Source organism: Sorex araneus, chromosome 1 (assembly GCF_027595985.1).
Source record: "Sorex araneus isolate mSorAra2 chromosome 1, mSorAra2.pri, whole genome shotgun sequence".
Taxonomy (NCBI): domain Eukaryota; kingdom Metazoa; phylum Chordata; class Mammalia; order Eulipotyphla; family Soricidae; genus Sorex; species Sorex araneus.
Window position 1 is genome coordinate 230,259,676 of NC_073302.1, and position 22,661 is coordinate 230,282,336.

A 22,661-nucleotide genomic window follows, 5' to 3' on the forward strand; every position below is an offset into this window, starting at 1 on the left:
AAGAATCACTCCTGGTGGGGCTCAGAGGGCCATACAGAATGCTGGGGACAAACCCAGGTCAACCATGTGTAAGGCAAACACCCGACTCACTGTATTTTCGATCTAGCCCTAAGGTTTTGCTGTACTTTATTTTTAAATTCTTTTGGGCCACACCCAGCAGTGTTCATGTTTTGTGCCTAGGGATCACTTCTGGAAGGGCTCTAGAGACCACCTGTGATGCCGAGGATCAAACATGGGTCAGCTGTGTGCAAGGAGAGCACCCTACCCACTATACTATCAATCTAGCCCCAATGTTTCGTTGTACTCTATTTTTGTCTTTTGGACCACACCCAGCAGTGCTCAGGTCTCTGTGCTTAGGAATAGCTCCTGATGGGGCTTGGGAGACCGTATGTGGTTCTCCAGGATCAAACATGTGTCAGCTGTGTACATGATAAGTGCCCTATCTGCCGTACTAGTTCTCCAGTCCATGCAGTACTACTGTTTAACGTCAGCTTCAAGAAACTACTGAAGACTCTTGAGAACTCACCTTAATTAAAAAATAAATGAAGGGGCCTGAGAGCAACTACCAGAGGTCAGGCACTGGCTTTGCATAGGGCTGTGGAGGAAGAGAACATGATACAAATCTGGTACCCTTATGGGCCCTGGGCACTGCCAGGAAGTCACTCTTGAGCATGGGAGTAGGAACGAGCCTGGCTGGATGTGGCTCAACCTCCCTGTGGCCCCCATGAAACTGGCAAATGGTATTGTTTTCATGGCAGAGCACATGCCTAAGATGTTCAAAACCCTGGCTTTTATCCCTGCCACCACATGGTCCCCTGAGCACTGAGCCAGGAGTAAATCCTGAACACTGCCTGGTGTACTTCCAATTCCATGCAAAACACCAAACAATGTTTTGTTAGGGGAGTTCTTTTTGAGAGTTATGGGAGGAAGTGAGCATAGTATTAGATATTAGAAGGCAGAAAATCAAACCTTTGAGGGAGTGTGATAATGGTCATTTTTGGTGGTGGGGGCGTCAAACCTGGTGATGCTCAGGGATTGCTCTTGGCTCTGTGCTCAGGAATCACTCCTGGCAGTGCTGAGGGACCATATGTTGTCCTGGGGATTGAATCCGATCAGTGCCCTACCCGGTGTACGATCACTTTGGCACTTTTACAGTGGTCACGTTTTATTTATTTTTGGGTTTTGGGGTCAAACTCGGCAATGCTCAGGGGTTATTCCCAGCTCTACACTCAGGAATTACTCCTGGCAGTATTCAGGGGACCATAAGGGATATTAGGGATCAAACCTGGGTCGACTGTGTGCAAAGCAACGTCCTATCCACTGTACTATAACTCTGGTTATGTTTTAACAATTCCATTTTTTCTACTATTTTTTAGTCTAACTGTATCATGTAATTTGCGGGGGTGGAGGGAGTGTTTCCAAGCAATACTCCAGGAGCCTGGGGTTATCAGTGACATTTGGGCCTGGAAATGCAGTGATTGTTGCGCATGCATAGCACAATGAGGGCTTCTATGGCTTCTCCAGAGAAGGGAGGGCGGGGCAGGACTGGAACTCAGCTGGAGTATGCCAAGTGCACACCAGGTATGAGCTCTAGTACTTTGAATTCATTTGTCCCTGTTATTGTATGTTGTTACATATGGTATATTTCCAATATATGTTAATCACCGATAAATGGGAGACCTAACATATTTATTACCTCTTTTTTTTTTTTTGGTGGGGGGGAGGAAGCAGCAGTTTGAGGCTACATTCAGTAATACTCAGGTTACTTATGGTTGTGCTCAGGGTTCAAACCACACAAATAGATAGCCAGCCCTGACATACCAAATTTACTAATGCTGTGTACATGGTCTATATAACACATTTAATTTATATAACACATTTAATTTTGATCATTTCAACGATATACCTGAAATTAAGTTTAAAAACACCTCAACAATACACCTGAAATTAGCTTTTAAACACTCCGGCAAGGCGACAGTACAACAGGTACTGTTATATGCTGGTCCCCGGAGCATTATCAGGAATGATCTGTGAGCACAGAGCCAGGAGTAAGTCCTGAGCACTGCTGGGTGAAGCCTCCAAAACAAAAAATAAAACCACCGAAGTCCAAAAAAAATTTTTAAAGCCCCCACACTCCAGCAAACAGGATGGGCAAGAGGGAGTCAGACACCTCCCACAGAAAAAGTATTAATAATGGTGAACAGTCTTTGTCTTTTTGCTTTTTGGGTCACACCCGCGATGTACACAGCTTACTCTTGGGCTCTTCACTCAGGAAGTACTCCTGGCATGTTCAGGGGACCATATGGGATGCTGGGAATTGAACCTGGGTCGGCCTTGTGCAAGGCAAACGCCCTTCCCACTGTACTATTGCTCCAGCCCTTGAACAAGTCTCTTGACACTATTTTTCTCATTTCACTGATAGGTGTTTAATTTTTCTTTTTGGTATGGGTACCTCCCAAGCAGTGCTTGGAAATCTGGAGATCCTTCCGATAACTTCGGCCAACTGGGCTAGTGGTTCATAACAATGGTCCGAGGCTGTGGGGCCGGAGCAATAGTACAGCAGCTAAGGTGCTTGTCTCGTAAATGGTCAATCCAGGTTTAATCCCTGGCACCCTATATGGTGCCCTGAGCACCATCAAGAGTGATCCCTAAGCACAGAGTCCTAAGCATAAACCCTGAGTTTCACCGGGTTTAGCCCTCAAACAAAACAACAAAAGAATCCCCAAAAGGTTTGTACTGCTCAGGCCCTGAAGTATAGACGGTTACCCAGGACAGCCTGGCAGGGCCATCCCAGGGGACTCAGAGGCCTTCAGGGTAGCACCCAGCAATGCTTGGGGCCCAGATGGTACCAGGACATAAAGCACCTACCTTGATCCCTTTACTACATCTTCAGTCCCTACTACCTAGTGATTTTTATAGGGGCCTCACCTGGTGGAGCTGGGCCCTGGGATGCCTGGCCCTGGGCTGTAGGCCTTAGAGCTCGGTGCTTCGGCCACAGTGCGTGAAGTCACCAAACACAGTGATTCTCAGAGGCATGTAGGGTGGGGCAGGGCTGTGTTCAACTCAGAACCCTCTCAGTTCCCTATTCATTTTCAGATGTTCAAAGGAATCAATTCTAATTTTTAAAACTACTTGCACAGGGGACTGGGGAGATGGTACAGAGCACAATGGTGGTCTGATCCCCAGCACCAAACACCCACCCTGGCAACACAGGAGCAGGCCTGGTGCCCCCACAGCAAAATAAAACAAACAAAAACAATATATAACTGCATAGCAACCACAACAAAATACCAAAACCACACAAAGCACAGTCTGGGTGTTTCTGGTACACTATTCATCTTGTCTTATTCATTTTAAGGATTTTCCAGGTAAGACCAACGCAGTATTTTTATTCAAAAAAGAAAATCTAAGAACAAAATTGATCTCATACTATCTACACTGCGCTGACTGGCATTAATCAGGGCTGAGCAAATAGCTAAGACAGTAACTCTATGGGAACGCTCAGCACTATGGTATGAAGTGTAATGACAGTGATAGGAGATAGAACTCTTTCTTGGTGCAGAATCCTTTAGTCTTTATTTTCTCACTGTCCTACGTGAGGTAACTGTGTCAAAAGATTCAAACACACATTAAGTCTAAACACCATGCTTTACTTTTAAATTATTTACATGCCTCAAATTGAGAACCCCCAATCATAAAGCTGATTATCGCTGAGCCATGTACAGGGCCAATTTAAATTATTCAAGCTCTTCAAATTTCTGCGAGTGCTTCAATTTGGAAACTTTAATTTCAGTAAGTTATCAGGGTTCCAGGAATCTACAATACAAAGAAATCTGAAGCTGCTGAAAATACTTTTTGAAAAAACAGTGGAGCTAGGGACATGCCTGTGTTCATCTCATCAGCAGCGCACACACACAAAAAGTAAAACAAGAGAAAATGGAACCATTTTTGGGTTGTTTTTTCCTTCAGTTTTATTAAGATATAATTGACATACATCTTTAATTTAAGGTGAACAAGCATGATAGTTTCACTTACATATATTATGAAATGATTGCCACAATAAATTAACATCCATCATCTCATTAATACAATACAAGGAAAATGAAAGTTTTCTCCTTATAATGAGAACTCTCAAGATCTACGCTCATAACAACTTTCATACCTTTAACTACAGCCTACAAAAATTATGTGTATGTTTTTAATCATATAGCAATGTTAATGATAGTCATCACATTGTATCTTAGAAATTATTCTTTTATTTGTTATTCTTAGAAATTCTTTATTTTGGTTTTTGGGCCACATCCAACAGTACTCAGGGCTTACTCCTGGCTCTGTGCTCAGAATCACTCCTGGTAGGCTCAGGGGACCAGTTGAGGTGTCAGGGATCAACCCAGGTCAGCTGTTTGCAAGGCAACATTCTACCTTCTGTACTACTGCTTTCGCTCCAAATTGCTTATTCATGTAATTGGAAGTTCATATCTTTATCTGTCTTCCAACTTCCCCTATCCTACCACACAACCCTACATCTGGTGACTATATTTTGGACATCTTTTTCTGTGATTTTAAGTTTCTACATATACGTGAGATCACTTTTGCTTTCTGTCTTATTTCATCGAGAATTAATGCTCTTAATGGTCACCAATAATATTGTTGCAGAAGTTAAGATTTCCTTTTCTATTGGGAAGGGGCTGTTTTGGCCCATTCCTGTCAGTGCTCACAGAACCATATGCTGCCAGGAATTCAACCTGGTACTTCTGAATGCAGAGCCATGTGCTCTGGACAACTCAGTTCTCGCTCTGGCCATAAGATCTTCTTTTATAAATGTCTGAACATTACTTCATGGATCTACATATTCCAGCTTTTTTATCCACTCACCCAGCAATGGACACATAAAAGGTCTTTATTATCTATCTGAAACAGTGACCAGTGAGAACCTGGCCCACACATAATACTATGTTTACTTTTTTGTTGTTGTTTTGTTTGGGACCCAGGCTCAGGACTTATCCTGGCTCTGCACTCAGGGATCACTTCTGACAGGCTTGGGCGACCATGCAGTGTTGCCAGGTAATCGAATCTGGGCCAGTCACATGCAAGGCAAACATCCTACCTTCTATACTGTTGCTCTGGTCCATATCTACTTAAAAAAAAATGAAATGTTGATGTAACAGTAAAGAACACGTTCATCTGTATCATAGAATATGAATTATAAAAAGCTCAATGCAAACTAGGGGCCGCCTTATTTGTATTACAACTCTAAGGAAAACAAAGGGTTATAATAGTAGAGGCCAAGTTGGGGCTAAAAGGGGCACCTGGTAGGAGTGTGGTATTGGAATGTTGTAGACATGAAATCCTATTGTTGACTGCCTGTAGCACTGTCCTCCATTGTTCATCATTTTGCTAGAGCGGGCACCAGTAACATCTCCACTGTGAGACTTGTTACTTTTTTTGGCATATCGGATATGCCCCAGGTAGCTTGCCAGGCTATGCCGTGCGGGTGGGATACTCTCGGTAGCTTGCCAGGCTCTCCGAGAGGGATGGAGGAATCGAACCCTGGTCAGTCACGTGCAAGGCAAACGCTCTACTCGCTGTACTATCGCTCCAGTCCCATCATTGACAGTATTGCAAATTATGTGCCTAAACTTTTTAGAAAAGGTCTACACCCCTATTCTCACATAGATATCAATTAACATGTCAGTTTTATCTTTTAGTTTTAAATACAAAAAGATTGGGGCCAGAGAGATAGTATAGCAGGTAAGGCAGTTACTTGCCTTCCACATAACTGACCTGGGTTTGACCCCCAGCTTTCCTTATGATCCCTGGAGGGCCACCAGTAGCGATTCCTGAATGCAGAACCAGGAATAACTTCTCAGCACTGCACGGTGTTGCCCCCAAACTTCCAAAAAGATAAAAAGGTACTTAAATGGTGATACATTTTCATTACTGAATGAATGTCACTTCTATGTATTTTCCAGTAACTCAGATTAACCACAATTTTTGGAAGTATTATAGCAATCATTTGCAATTTCTGCACTAAGTTTTAAGAAAGCAATCTCAGACTTTTAAGTAGAAAAGTAGACTGAAGGGGGCCAGAGAGACAGTGGAGTAGGTAGCGGGCTTGCCTTATATGCAGTGACCCGGGTACAATCCCCAATATCCCATATGGTCCCCTGAGCACTGCCAGGATTAATTCTCAGGTACAGAGCCAAGAGAAACCCCTGAGTATAACCAGGTATGCCCTCCAAAACAAACAAAAAATAAATGAAAAAGACAGGAAAGTGACCAAAGGGGTCAGAGAAATAGTATAGATGAAAAGGCTGACTGGGGTTTGATTCTGAAACCCCATAGGGTCCCTAAGCACTTCCAGGAGTGATTCCAGAGCACCACACCAGGAGCAAGCAATGCCCATGCTAGGCTCTGGCTTCAAAACAAACAAAAAAGCAAAAATGCATTATAGATACTTCTGTAGAAAACCCTCAAAGTAAAAAAAAAAAAAAAAAAATTTGGCTTTTTGGGTCACACCTGGCTCTGCACTCAAGAATTACCCATGGCGGTGCTCAGGGGACCATATGTGATACTTGAACTTGAACACAGGTCGGCCACATGTAAGGCAAACACCCTGCCTGCTATGCCATTGCTCCAGCCCCTCAAAGTATTTTTACTGGAAAACACTGACAATTTTTATAGGCAGCACTAACTTAATTACAGGCGTGAACAAAGGAAATCCCCTCCCCCCCATTTATTCCCTTTTTTGATTTTTGGGTCATATCCAGCTGTGTTCAGGGTTTACTCATAGCTCTGTACTCAGGATTCACTCCTGGTGGGCTTGGGTGACCTTACGGGGAGCCAGATATCAAACCCAGGTCAATCACATGCAAGGCAAGCACCTTACCCACTATACTATCTCTCTGGCCCCATTTTATAATTTTTAAAAAATAAATCTCAATTTTTTAATCTGTAGCCAAAAAATCTCAAAAGCTAATGAGCAACAAATTCGGCAAAGGGGAAGAAAGGTCAGCAACTAGTTCTATTTTGGCTGCACTCCTATCCCCAATGATTAAGCTGAAGAGTTGGAATTGAATCCGGGTCAGTAATTAAGTGTAATACTTGGTAAATGAGAATTCGTGAGAAAGATAATGGCACAGGAAATGAGGGCCACAGAGATAGTATAGGGAGTTAAGGTGCTTGCAAACTCTGGTTAGATCTCAGGTACTCCATAAGGTTCCCCACGCACCACCAGGGGTCACTCCTGAGCAAAGAGCCAGAAATAAATCCTCAGCACTGCCAGATACAAAACCCCAAAACTTAAAATAGTGACTGTTGAGAAATTCTTTCCAATAGAGAAGTATTTTCCTAAAATTTTAAGCTTAATACATTGATGCCTGCATATAGCCCAAATGACTCATACTTGTATATGGATGAATTACCACAAATTGCAGCATCAACGCATTAAAAGTAAGTCTCAGGGACTAGAGGGACAGCACACAGGGGTAAGTAAGGCTCTGCCTTACATGTCACTGCTTAACCATGACTGTTTCTACTCTCCAGCACCATGTATAGTCCCAGAACTCTGCCAGGTGACTCCTGAGCACAAAGCCAGGAACAGGCCCTGGTGTTGCACAACACAGTTATTGTCCTCCCACCCCAATCCCATCCCCAACCCTATATTCACTCCCCAAGCTGGGGAAAACAAATCTAAAAGTGTATGTCTCAAACACATCAAAAAACAAATGAAGAATTCTCCTCATTTAGTCCATCAATAACCTTTTTGTTTTGTGGACAGCTTAGCAGTTTACAGGGGTTTCTCCTGCCTTAGTGCTCAAGGGACTTGGAGATGCCAATTAAACTGGGCTTCCTACGCAGAAAGCATCAGTTCCAGTTGTTTCAGTCATCTGTCGGGCCCAACAGTTTCAAATAAAAAAATTATAAACTACGTTTAATCAGAGGTTTAGCAAAGTGAAAAGGATAAAGACTTCTTGTGAGTTTCAGCAACACTCTAACTAATAAAGAAGTGAAAAATTCAGATAAGACCTCAATCCAAAACTCTTAAGGTTTGAGAGTAACACAATCTCTGTTGGTTAAGGCTGTATTTGGAGAGAAATAGAGAAGGAGGGAGGAGAAGCTTTCATTCTAATCACGTAAAGTGTTAGTACAGCAAAAGAATTGAGGCTGAAGAGGAAGGGTCTCTTCTGAATTCATTTTGAAGAGTACTAAAAAATTTTTTTTCTTAGCTTTTGCTTAGTAATTAAAAAAGCATTTATTAAAGATGCTATCATTGTAGCATAAATTTTAAAAATCTGGCTAATCCACTCTTCCATAGAGAAGCTCATTTAATATCAAATTAAAGCTCAAACCAAAAAGGCAATCTAGGATGATAGGTAAGAGCTGGCTCTATCATTATCTATCATTACTCACTGGTGAACTTAAGACTGGTTACTAAGTTTATTCAGGTCCTAGGATCAATACTTACCTCAAACCATTAAAGTGTTGGCACATGCATATACTCAGTATATAGAAGATGTCTCTGGTATTGCTACTACTATTATTAACAACCACTCATACGTGGTCAATCAAAATATAGCCCTAATATTGCTCTGGTGATTTAATTTGTCTAGGTTTTTGGGTTTTACTTTTGCAATGCTGGAGACTGAATGTATGCAAGGCATGTGCTTTGCCACTGAATGACATCTCCAGCAACAATAAAGTTGTGTTTTTTTAAGTGGTGGGTTGGGAGGATCTGTCATAACCAATAGTGCTTAGGACTTATTCCTGGCTGTTTTCAGGAACCATTCTCGAAGGGCTCAGGAGACCATATGTGGTACTAGGGATTGAACTGGATTTGGCTGTGTACAACCCCTACACTATCTCCCCACCCAGGAAAGCAATTATTTTTTCTTAAAATGAAGAATTTAACAGAAATCTGTTTCTGATAAGAAACTTGCACTTTCTGAATATAAGAATTTTTACTATATACGTTTAAGAATCTGCCAGTAATCTAAAATATGATCATTAACTCCAAAGAAAAGGGCAAAGCATTTAGTATGAATAATGGGCTGATTCATCTTATAAATAGAAATAAATAAAACATACGTGGAAAATGAGCAAGTCTTAACACAACTCTGGATATCCCATTCTAGCCGCCCATCAGTCTTTTTCAAAAGTGCTGATGATAGGCTAGAGCACTCGAAAAGGGCTCATCCACGCTGTACATGCTAGAGGCTGGCTCAGTCCTAGCACACCATGTTAGCCCCAGCACCACAGGGAGAAGCCACTGAGCACTGATGGGTGTGGGCCCCCAAAAGAACGAAAATAAAGCACTGATGACAAAAGCTTGATTTAGCTGAGTTCCTCTGATATCTTCCTCTTGCTTTATTTCAATTAGCAGAAACACTTGTACTATGTTATAAAGCAGATAAAATATAAGTTTGTAGTTACATTTATGTATTTAACTACAAATAATATAAATTGTAGTTAATATAATAGTTGCATTTGTAAGAGTAAAATTTTGAATAGCTCTGCATACATATATTCTTTAAGCATACAAAAATAAGTTGCTTGCACATGAACAAACAAGTGAAGCTGTGACATTCTCTCCCCTTCACTTTCATCTTACTCTTCTTTTGATGGTGGTGGGGGCCTCCCACGAGGTACACAGGAGGTCTGGGAGCCCGGTTGGTGATTCTCAGCAATCCCGGCTGTGGAGTCGGCACAAGGACCTGGGGATGCCAGGCTGCTCAGGCTCTGCGGTGTCAGGGACACCTGGGCCGGCCCACTGGTGCTGGGGGTCATCTCATTCTTAAAGAAAAATATTAACCAGTATGTCCAAGTCACAATTATTTGTCAGCTACAATCATGCCTGCTACAGAAAGAAGTTTGGCAAAAATCAAATAAAAACATCTGTGAGGCTTGGAGAGAGAGCACAAGGATGGAGTATGCTTTGCATGTGGAGGCCCTGAGTTCAATCCCAGATAAAGGACGGTCCCCCCAGCACTGCCAGGTATTACCCTGGTGACCTCCAAGCACTGCGTGGGAGGCTTCCCCTTAAGGACACACTCAGAGATACTCAACTGGTGATATGGGGTTTACAATACAAATATTTTACATTTTATTATAAATAAGCTATAGATTTTTATCAATGAAAACAATACATTCCAATAAAAATAACAAATAGATGAAGCCTACTACCTGAGTCTCATTCCTGGCTGATCTTGATTTCTCTGCAAGTCTGTTTCTAAATTCAAGAAGAACTTCTTTGCAATCCTGGAGATGAATCTCTGGTTCCCAGGTATCATCCTCTGATGAATAGCCCTTCCAGCGAACTTTGTAAAGGACATTACCCTGTCAAATACATTAAAAACAGACAAAACACGTTACAAACTTTATTCAGCTTCCAATACCAAAATGGTGAAAAAGTATGACCATCTATAGAAGTAGTTCCTTGATCCATTTCCAGACACCAAAGACTGAGTTTTCTTTTTGTGTACTCTTTGAAAAAAAAAATCAATTGAAATGGCAGGGGGTGGTGGTGGGTAGGAGGGTAAAAATGACAAACAGGGATTCCCTCCATCTGTTGTATTTATTTTGATTTTTTTTGTTGTTTGGACCACACTCAGCAGTGCTCAGGAGGACCATATGGGGTGCCAGGGATCAAACCCAGATCGGGTGCTTGCCTTGCAAATGTCTTTTAAAATGTATAAATTATGTATTTCTTCTTCTTTTTTGGGTCACAGTAATCCTAGCCCAAAAGGTTATTCTTTGTTTTTTGCTTTTTTTTGGGGGGTTGGGGGGTCACACCTGGTGATGCTCAGGGGTTACTCTTGGCTCTGCACTCAGCAATTATTCCTGGCTGTGCTCAGGGAACCATACGGGATGGTGGGGATCAAACCTATCTGGCCACGTGCAAGGCAAAACGCCCTACCTGCTATACTATGGCTCCAGCCCTTTACTTTTTTTCTTGAAAGAATAACCTTTTGATGGGGCTGGAGCCATAGTAAACAGGGTAGGGCGTTTGTCTTGCACGTGGCCAACCTGGGTTCAATTCCCAGCATCCCATATGGTCCCCTGAGCACCTCCAGGAGTAATTCCTGAATGCATGAGCCAGGAGTAACCCCTGTGCATCGCCAGGTGTGACCCCCCCCCAAAAAAAAAGCAAAAAAAAAGAATAACCTTTTGGGCTGGGGAGACAATTCATTGGGTTAGGGGCATGATGTATTTATATGCAATCTGAAAGGGTAGTTAAGAAACCAATTTCATTAATAAAGGCATCTGAAAGAATAAATTAAACCTTAAAAAGAAAAGCAAGACTTGTACACTAAAGACTCTAAGACATTATTGCAAGTAATCAACTGGAAAGATAGCCTGCGTTTTTAGAAAAAGCTAATATTAAAATGCTAACAAGAGGCTGGAGATAAGAGTAAAGCAGAGAGGGTGTTTGCTGTGCACATGGCTGAACCGGGGTTTGATCCCCAGCATCCCATATGGTCTCCTGAGCACCACCAGGAGTAATTCCTGAGTGCAGAGCCAGGAGTAACCCCTGAACATCACCAGGTGTGGCCCAAAAACAAAATAAATAAAATGTCAACATATCCAATGTAGTATTTAACAAAATTTCAAAAGCCATGTGTGAAAAGCCACAGAAAAACCAGAAAAAACACACCTTAAATTCATATGTAATTATAAGAGGTCTTGAAGAGCCAAAGCAACCTTGAAAAAAAAAACAAAAGCATTCAGTGCCTGATACCAAATTTTATTAGATAAGCTTCAGTAATCAAAACAGTATGATATCAGCATAAGGACTGATATTTCAAAAGAGTTCAAAAATGAACCTATACAGCTATGGTCAACTGGTTTAAACAAGGATCCCCAGTCACTTACCAAGTAAATAAAATTGTGCTGGGAAAACTGTATTATCACACGCAAAAAAGTGAACCCAGATCTCTATTGTACCTCACAAAATAAATGCACAATGAATCAAAGAGCTAAATTTAAAAAGCTAAAACATTAGGCTCACAGGAAAGAATCTTAAGGATCTTGATTTTGACAAAGGGTTCTTGAATATGCTATCAAAAGAACAAAACAAACAACAAACAAAAATATCCCATAAATTGATCTACACACACACACAGAGAGAGAGAGAGAGAGAGAGAGAGAGAGAGAGAGAGAGAGAGAGAGAGAGAGAGAGAGAGAAATCTTGAGATCCTTGTGGCCAAAAGTGCTTGCATGCAGCAGGAGACTGAGACATCATGCACTGGGCCACCATCCATTGCCCCTGGCGCCAGCACCACAGTTATGTCTGAGTGCACTTCCAGTCACTACAGCAAGAAGAGAGGAATGGGGTGGAGAGAAGATTTTGAATTTCAAACAATTTGAAAAAAAAGTTTTTGTAGGGGCTGGAGAGAGTGTACAGCAGGTAGAATGCAGGTGCCATAAGGCTTGCAGTCTACTGGGATTTGATCCCTGGCATTCCATATGGTGTGCCCCCTCCACCCCCCAGGAGTAACCCCTGAGCATCTCCAGGTGTGGCTCAAAACCCCTTCCCCTCCAAAGAAAAGGTCCAGAAGGGGGGGAGTTAGGGAGTGAGTTTCTGTACACCAAAAGACAGAGTTATTAGATAACCCAAACAATTGGAAGTAACATCTACAAATCATTCTGAAAGGGGTTTCTTTATATAAACAAAGTTCTACAACTCAAAAAGACAAATCACCAATATTAAGAGTGAAGAGTTGGGGCCGGAGCGATAGCACAGCGGGTAGGGCGTTTGCCTTGCACGCGGCCGACCCGGGTTCGATCCTCGGCATCCCATATGGTCCCCCAAGCACCGCCAGGAGTAATTCCTGAGTGCAAAGCCAGGAGTAACCCCTGAGCATCGCTGGGTGTGACCCAAAAAGCAAAAAAAAACAAAAAGAGTGAAGAGTTTGATGTGCATATGCTGCCTGAGCCCATGTGCTGCTTGGGCCTGCACAGCCAAGCACATCTGGTACCTGAGCACATGTGTCGCTCACATCTCCCCTCTTGAGATGTGTACTTTTATGCTTTCCTATCTAATGCTGGAATGTGTGTAGGGGTGCTCTCCGCCCTTGGAGAAGCCCGTGTAACCTCTTGAGTGTTACTCTGTCTCTTACTCTCCACTCTCTCCGACTTTCTCTCTCTCCTTCTCTTCAAAATCCCTCCAAATAAAATGTTTTACTTCAAAAAAAAAAAAGTGAGTTTGAAGAAACGCTTCTCTAAAGATATATATATGGCCAATAAGCACATGGAAAGATACCCAACATCACAAGTCCTCAAGAAAATGAAATAAAAACTACGATACTATTTCACATCCTCCAGGCCATTAATAAGACAAATATAAATATGGAAAAATGTCTTGTTGAGGATGTGGAAAAATTGGAACCATCTTACACTTGGTGATGGTAATGTAAAATGCTTCAATAGTTGTGGGAAAAGTTTCGCAATTAAAAAGTTTCATTACCCCATAACCCAGCAATTGTATTCATAGGTATAAACCAAAATAATTAAAAACAAGGGCTCAAAGAGATATTTGTGCATCAAAGCAGTATTAGTCCTAATAGCCAGAAAGTAGCAATAGTCCAACTGTTCATCAGTGGATGATCAGATAAAGTAGATGTGGGACAGACACACTTACACTACTCAAACATACAAGGAGAGGTGGAGAGAACTCAACAGGTCAAGCCCATGTTCTGCACGTAAGAGGCCTGGGTTCAACCCCTGCACTGCCAGGAGTAACACCCAACAGAGTCAGTAGTAGTCCCCTAACACTGCTGGGTGTGGCCCCAAACAAAACAGTATTAACAAAGGAGGAATTTAAGTGAAGGCATGGGGGGGGGGGGAATAAGGTGGGAGAGAGCTCAACAGGGTGAAACACATGCCTTGCAGCCTCAAATTCTCAGTCTCTGGGTTTTCTCCCATACCACATGTCAACAGCTGTATCCCCTCACCAAGTTCAACCACAGCTGGGTCAGATCATGGTGATAGTGAGCTCATACCATTGCGCTGTTTCCAGAAGTACCCCCGGATTCATGTGCATCTCCAGAGTGCCCTACTCCTCCACAAAAGGGAGCTAAAATACCAGCAAGCTTCTACTGTAACTGAACAGTCCTAAATCTAATGCTAGTTATGATATATGATCTAAGCAGGCTGGAGCGATAGCGCAGTGGGTAGGGCGTTCACCTTGCATGCAGCTGACCCGGGTTCAATTCCTTTGCCCCTCTCGGAGAGCCCGGCAGGCTACCTAGAGTATCTCGCCCCCACGGCAGAGCCTGGCAAGCTATCTGTGGCGTACTCAATATGCCAAAAACAGTGACAAGTCTCACGATGGAGAAGTTACTGGTGCCCACTGGAGCAAATCGATGAGCAACGGGATGACAGTGACAGTGACGGTGATGATCTAAGCAATGGGAATTGAGAGTATGACTAGTCCTCTCTTGCTTTCATTTTCTGGGTCATACATACCCTGAAGCTCTCAGGGGACTCTGCCATGCCAGCATGCGATGCAAATACTCCAGTTATCTGAATGATCTCCCCAGACCTAAGAGTTCCGTAAGTATTAAGAAGCATATCTCAGTCATAGCTCCACTTAATGTGCTGAATATTTGTTATATTTTGCTTTTTGGGTCACATCCGGCAATACACAGGGGTCACTCCTGGCTCTGCACTCAGGAATTACTCCTGGCGGTGCTTAGGGACCATATGGGATGTTGGGAATCGAACCTGGGTTGGCCGAATGTAAGGCAAACGCCCTATCCGCTGTGTTATCGCTCCTACCCCGTTATTGTATTTTTAATACAAAAGTGGAATGAAAGCATTTCACTCATTCAATAAATACTGAAGGTCACTGTTAAAATAAATTACAGTACTGAATATTAGGACTAAGAAGAATACTCCTCTATAGCCTCTTCCAAACAACTTTTTCATGTTCCAAATGTTTCAAGACTTAAGTAGTCACTTATTTCCTTGCTGGCAGCTATATCACAGTTTTTAAATAACAAAATACTCAATGCAAAAGTTATCAACATGGCAGTTAAAGTAAAAAATTCTCTCAAAGCAAATATTCTTACATGTTTGGAAACTGAGTTCTGTAATTATACATAATTTATAAAAATTAGGAAAATAGGGCTGGAGCGATAGTAGAGTGGGTAGGGAGTTTGCCTTGCACGTGGCCAACCCAAGTTTGATTCCCGGCATCTCATATGGTTCCCTGAGCACCGCCAGAAGTAATTCCTGAGCGGAGGGCCAGGAGTAACCCCTGCGCCATCACTGTGTGTGACCCAAAAAGCAAAAAAAAAAAATTAAGAGAAATAATATTTTGCTTTGGGGCCACACACAGAAAAAAATCTATCTTTCAAAAAATATCGGAGCTGGAGCAATAGTAAAGCAGGCAGGGTGTTTGCCTTGCACACGGCCGACCCAAGTTCAATTCCCAGCATCCCATATGGTCCCCGAGCACTGCCAGGAGTTAATTCCTGAGTGCAGAGCCAAGAGTAACCCCTGTGCATTGCCGGCTGTGATCCAAAAAGCCAAAAAAAAAAAAAAATCTGTCTGGATAACTGTAGATCAGAGGTTCTTACATATATATAAAATGCATATATTCTACACATTATTTGTAGTGCTCAAGGATCACTCCTGGTGGTGCTCTGGGGACCATGCACAGTCCCCAAGAGCCAAGAATCAAACTAGGGTCAGCTGCATGCAAAGCAAATGCCTTAACCCCTGTACTCTCTATACCATGGGAAAAAAAAAAATATATATATATACACATATATATTTTTATTAAATCAAAATAGATATCCTAGTATGATACACAATTTGAAAAGGGAAAGGCTAAAAAACAGTGACCCATGTATTTACCTCAAACTATTAGATTACTAAGGGGTTGGAGAGAGAGAACAGCAAGTAAGGCACTTGTACTGCACACAGCCAAATCTGGTTTGATCCCATACATACTAAGCACCAGGAGTGTTCCTGAGCACAGAGCCAGGTGAGCACAATAGAGCACAAGCCCAAAATAAAACCTAAATCCAAAAAGGCAGAACACTAAATTTAAAATATAAGTAAAATCTAAAAATTTTTCAAAAGTAATATCACTACCCATTACTGGTTTATTCAATGTCCTGGTTTCGTTTTTTGAGGCACACCCGGCAGTGCTCAGGGCTTATACCTGGCTCTGTGCTCAGGGCTTAGGCCTGACATTGCCCAGGGGAATCAGATGAGGAGATGGGGATCAAACCCAGGTCAGCAACCTGCTGTGACAGTGCCCTGCCCACTGAATTATTTGGTTTATTCAATAAACACAAAACTGATTTGCCAAAATAAAAGCCTTCTTAAGGTTGAATGAGAGTACATAGACTATAGATCAATAGGGGCAAAAATGATAACCAAGCAACACTTACTTCCAATCTATGGTTGTGACATATCTTTGTGTCTAACTTCTTTTAATTTTCCTCACTAATGAATTATATTTTATATTCAAATATATCAAACATTTTGCTATTCTGAATATTTTGTTCTTGTATAATAGTATCAGTATTTAAATTTCATATCCAACTGTTAGCACATAAAAATACATGTGATTTTTGTACATTACTTCTTCATCCTGCAAGTTTAAAAAATTTACTATTCATAGAAAAAAAAGAGAGAGAAGAAATTTGGTTTAACTATGAAATCAGCTAGGTTTGTGGCTCAATGGTAAAACCATGCCTTGCATATGTGATGTCCTGGGTTCAATAGCTAGAACCTCAAAGAAAAGGATCTAACTGAAATAGAGTAACTATGCAATCATCTCTACAGTTACAGGGAAAAAATGTCAATATCCAGTGAACAAAGAAATAGGAGTGAAGTACACTTGCCTGTTCTGTGGCTATTGTGGCATTAACTCCCAAACACTGTATATGGTCCTTCAGAGCACTATCTGTCAGGAGTAGCCAGAGAACTGACAGGTATAGCCCCCCTCCCAAAGTAACTAAAAAAAGATTTATTTAATAAAATCTGAGCCCTAAATTACATTATACAAAGAAATCAACTTCAAGAGAAGTGTCAATATAAAACACAAAAGGTGAAACAAACAGGGACTAGAAAAAAAGAAAGAGAATTAGGTAAGGAAAGATTTCTCAAACCAGAGAGAAAAAAAAAAACTGCATCAAGTAATAAATGTCTTACGTTATCCATATTAACTTCTGATTGTCAAATGACATAATGCTACTGCTATAATTGTGACAGAAGAAATGGATCTGGTCACTCACATCTCTCCTGTCTATGGGTCTTCACCCAATTTTTGGCTCACAAGACTCAGAAGACTTGGTTTCACTAGGAGGGCCTGCTAAAGATGTTGCCTGTTACGCAAATACGGTGGCTTGGGTGGGAGAAAGAAGTGTCCACCAAAACCCAAAAACAAGCAAGGGGAAGGTGGGAAGATGTACGTGTGTACATGGGGAACCAGGGAGATGGCATGCCTGGAAAGAGTGCTGAGACTCTGCATCAATTCCCCAAATCCTGTCCCAAGAAACCGGCCATTAGCTGCAGCCAAAGATGTAACACAAATAATGTGTCCTTAGTTCTGCAAACCAGGCTAAGAAGTGAATAAAACTGGAGCAGGTGACAAGAACCTGTGATGTACAACTCATCTGGACAGAAGCACAGGGAACAGTCAGTTCACGGCACCTGAGTCTTAGGTGACTTAGGCCTTTACCTGTGGAATGTGAAGCTACTTCAATTTGGCAGTGTCAAACTATGCTGAATCTCATGCAATACCAGTAGGACATGTGAGAATTGCTTACTGACATGGGAAACAGACAGACACATGGAAATAGGTCTCTGGACATCAACCTCAGCAGCACACCTCCAAACAAAGGGAACAAATCTAAAACACATAAAGGACTCCAACAAATCAATAAAGAAGCACAGCTCAGTGGAAAAGGGGAGTTGAACAGGCACCTTATACATGATAAACCAATAACTATATTTATGAGAAAGTACTATAATTTAATACTGATGTAGGATCCAGAGAAATAAATAAACTAGGAAACAACAACATATGCCCACGAACTAGCTAAGCAGAATAACAGTATCAAGTGTTGTCTGGGGTAAGAAACAAAGGAGAGCTAAGGCAGTAATACAGTGGGTAGGGCATTTGCCTTGCACGTGGCTTACCCCGGTTCAATCCTGGGAATCCCATATGATCCCCTAAGCACTGCCAGGAGTGATTCCTGAGTGCAGAGCCAGGAGTACGCCCTGAGCATTGCCAAGTGTAACTCCAAAAACAAAAACAGGAAATTTTGTATCATTAGTAGAAATGTAAAACAGCACACTACCACTTCAAAAATTAAAGCAAAAGACATCTGTGTACCTTATGACTAAACAATTCCAGTCCTAGATATAATCAAAATAAATGTGCACAGTGCATCAAGATATAGGAATGATCAAGTTCACAAAAGCAATATTCACATCATAACAAAACTGACAGTAATATAGTTTACAGTATATAATAGTATGCAGCAATAAAAATCTACAGACCTAAAATGTGCATAAACAGCAAAAAATGGAAAACTATAGATCACTGGACTAAAAAAAACAAAACAGCACCACATGAATTAGTCTCACAAAGAGGCTGAGCAATAAAATATAGCTACACAAAATATTTAAATAAAGGAAAAAAGTTATTCCCGAGTGTAGAGACAATGTGCAAATGGAAAAGTGCAACCAAAGCAGTAATTACAATATTACAATTCTGCTTATTCAGAGGGGCCAGCAGGGTTAGCAAGGCTAATCACCATAGTAACACACCTCATGATAACCACTAAGCTGTTAACACAGAAATACTTTGTTTATACCCTAGATGGGCTGGAGCAATAAGCACAGCAGGTAGGGCGTTTGGCCAACCTGGGTTCGATTCCTCCGCCCCTCTCAGAGAGCACGGCAAACTATTGAGAGTATCTCACCTACATGGCAGAGTCCAGCAAGCTACCCATGACGTATTTGATATGCCAAAAATAGTAACAAGTCTTATAATGGAGACGTTACTGGTGCCTGCTTGAGCAAATCGATGAGCAATGGGACAACACTGACAGTGTGACAATGATACCTTAGATAATCGAAAATAAGAAAATAAGTCCCAAACTTTTACCACGTAAAAATGAGATCTTCTGTAAACAAAAAAATGGCATCTAGTGAGACAAAGACATGGCTCAACGGGTGTGCAGAAAGACAAGGTTTGATACCCACCACCACAGGTCCCCAAGAACTGTAGGAAGCAGTTCCTAAGGGCAAAACTCAAAGCGTTCCCTAAAACCGTATTTTTGTTTTGCTGACATACCCAGTGACACTCAGAGGTTACTCCTGGCTCTGTACTCTGGAATTAGTTCCGGCAGTTGCTCAGGGGACCACGTACAAGGCAAGCACCCTACCCGTTGTACTATTTCTCTGGCCCCAACAGCCATATTTAGCAATAAAAATATGGCTTATATATAGAGGTGTACCTGTGCACCTATCTTTTTTTTTTCTTTTTGGGTCACACCCGGCAATGCACAGGGGTTACTCCTGGCTCTGCACTCTGGAATTACTCCTGGCGGAGCTCAGGGGACCATATGGGATGCTGGGACTCGAACACGGGTTGGCCGAATGCAAGGGAAACGCCCTACCCGCTGTGCTATCACTCCAGCCCCTCTACCTATCTTTATATATTAAAAAATGCCTTTGATCCCGTATGCCAGGTGGTTCCCCAAGTTCCACTAGGGGTGATTCCTGAGGTCAGTGCCAGGAATAAGCCCAGAGCACCACCAAGTGTGGCCCAAAAGCCAAAATCCAAAACAAATAAAGCATAATGCAATTCCCCTGGCAACCACTGACCAAATTCAGGCTTATTTAGGGGAGAGACGGGGAGGGTGTCACTCCTGGCTCTATACTCAGGAATTACTCTTAGTGGAGCTGAGGATATGCTGTAGGATCCTTACCATATAGGATGCTATAAGGAAGCTTGATGCGCCCCCATCAGGGCAAATGGAGAACAGGCCTTGTCATGCAGTGAGTTTCATTCGGGATATGATGCTTGTACCAAGAAGGCGGGGGGCACGCACAGGTGCCTCAAATGGCCTGGCTTCTTCAACTGTAACTCATGACTCCACAACTGAATATATGGGGTCATGAAAAAGGTAATGGGGACCAGTGGGGAAGGTGCTTACTAGCACGCCTGGGTTGGATCCCCAGCACCCGGTAAGTTTCCCAAAACCCCACCAGGAGTGATACTGAATGCAGAGCCAGGAGTATGTCCTGAGCACCACTGAGTGTGGCCCAAAGAACCCCCCTCCAAAAAAAAAAAAAAAAGCTTATAATTTATTACCAGTACCTGTGATTTGTGTACTACTTTATATACCCAGAGTTGTATAAAAATTTCTCAGGGAAGGGGCCGGAGCGATAGCACAGCGGGTAGGGCGTTTGCCTTGCACGAGGCAGACCCAGGTTCGATCCCCGGCATCCCATATGGTCCCCCAAGCACCGCCAGGAGTAATTCCTGAGTGCAGAGCCAGGAGTAACCCCTGAGCATCGCTGGGTGTGACCCAAAAAGCAAAAAAAAAAAAAAAATTTCTCAGGGAAAAAGGGGTCAGAAGCATCCTTGGATTATCAGGAAAGGCATCGGGACTTTGCATAAACACACTGGCTAATCTGCCCTCTCTTCTACAGTTCTGTTTTCTAGTCATCCCTGTTTACTGCTGTATTAATCGGAAAATCTGAAGTAGGTACAAAAATTATTTATGAGGGCACCGAAAAACCCAAGGCCCCAAGAACTAGAAATTTCTCTCAATTCTACATAACTGCCCCCCTCCTTTGCTGTGTACACATTGAAGTTTCATCATTTAATGGCTTTTGACTAGAATTTAAGGTTCAAGGTAGTGCCCATAGTTTTTGGTTTTTTGGGTTTTGTTTTTGGGGTCATATATGGTGATGCTCAGGGGTTACTCCTGACTGCACTCAGGAATTAGTCCTGGCGGTGTTCAGGGGACATATGGGATGCCCAGGATCGACTCAGGTCAGCTGCATGCAAGGCAGATGCCCTACCCGCTGTACTATTGCTGCGGCCCCCATAGTTCTTTAGAATCAGAGATAATATGTATGAATAGGTAAATAATTTTTCTTAAGGGAGGGGTGGGTGGTTTGGGGCCACATTTAGGAATACTCAATCACTCCTGGGGGCTGGAGCAATAGCACAGCAGGTAGGGTGTTTGCCTTGCATGCGGCCGACCCAGGTTCGATTCCTAGCATCCCATATGGTCCCCTGACCACCGCCAGGGGTGATTCCTGAGTGCAGAGCCAGGAGTAACCACTGTGCATCGCCGGGTGTGACCCAAAAAGCAAAAAAAAAAAAAAAAAAGAAAGAAAGAAAAAGAAAATCACTCCTGGCAAGGCTTGAAAGTGGACCATATGTGGTGCTGGGATCTGCCATGTGCAGGGCTAGGGCATTCCCCTGTACTATCTGCCCACCAACCATCATCTTAATTCCACGTTCTGACTACTTCAGTTGCAGGTGATATGTAAAGTATCTAGAATTAATCTTTTATCTCAAGGCACTTCAATCTATTTGGGAAAATCAAAAATGTTCGATCTTTACTGCACTGGAATTATAGACTGTGGAGATGGCACTGGACTTCAATTAATCCTCACCCACTGGACTTAAGAACTTGTGCACGTAAGCAATTGTGCTAAATACACTCGGTGTGCTGGTCAAGTGCTGAAGAATGAACACGGGAGTAGCTGGCAGCAGATGACCAGGGGAACCCACTCTGAAGCTAACAGGCGCTGGGCCCAGCCCGGGGGAGGCACCCCCGCCCCCACCCAGGGCCCGCCGCTGCCACACCGTATCCCCCCGCCCCCCACCCCAGGCCGACCGCCTCACACCTGCACCCCTCAGCAGGCCGAGCCACACCTCAACCGCCCCTTCCCCGGACGCCGTCCAACCCCCAACCCCGCACGCGGCCTCAGACCTCACCGTGCCCCCGTCCGCCGCCTCGCCTCCCGGCACGCCCTCCCCCGCCCGTCGCCTCTCTCCTCACAGCCGCCTCGGGCCTCGCCTCGGGCCTCCCCTCGGCCCCCACACGCCGCCTCACCCCTAAGCCGCCCCGCCGCCCTCGGCGCACGCAAAGCCCGCCCGGGCGCTGCCAGCAACGGAGGCTGTGAAGCAGCGCCGCCGCCGCCCCCTGGCCCCGCACCCCTCCCGCCGCACAGCCCAGCCCCGAGCGCCGCTCGCTCCCGGCCGGCCGCTCTCACGCGCACCTCTTCGATCTTCATGTCCAGGATCTGCTCCACCTCGAACACGTCCTCCCCGTCCACGCTCTCCGTTCTCTTCGAGGCCACGTCTGGCCCGTCCCCCGCGGCTCCATCGTCTTCGCCTTCTGCCTCGGACGAATAAGCGTGCCCATTGACACCTGAAACAGGAACTTCAGCCTCACCCGCTCCCTCCGCGTCTTCCGCCGACGGCGACGGCGCCGCCATCACCGGTGCCTAGCAAACCGCCGAAGAAAAGCGGCTGCGACACACAGGCCGGCGACACCTCGCGCTCGGCGTTCCGCCTGCGTCTACGCCAGTGACGTCACGCAACAGGGAGGAAACTAGCCAATGGAGGGCTTGGAACCTGGAGCGACACGGACACGAGCTAATCAAGT

The 22,661-nt window shown here is 43.5% G+C and overlaps 1 protein-coding gene across 1 annotated transcript in view; it reads right to left on the bottom strand.

The window, feature by feature from the left end:
* Positions 1-22,590, bottom strand: part of MPHOSPH8 (M-phase phosphoprotein 8) — a 51,677-nt gene extending 29,087 nt beyond the window's left edge. Inside the window, exons 1-2 of the mRNA XM_055124523.1 lie at positions 22,273-22,590; positions 10,183-10,335 (exon numbers count right to left, since the gene is read on the bottom strand). Of these exons, the coding sequence (XP_054980498.1) occupies positions 10,183-10,335; positions 22,273-22,491 (372 nt within the window). The 5' untranslated portion in view covers positions 22,492-22,590. The remainder of the gene's footprint in view (positions 1-10,182; positions 10,336-22,272) is intronic.
* Between the last annotated feature and the right edge of the window lie 71 nt (positions 22,591-22,661).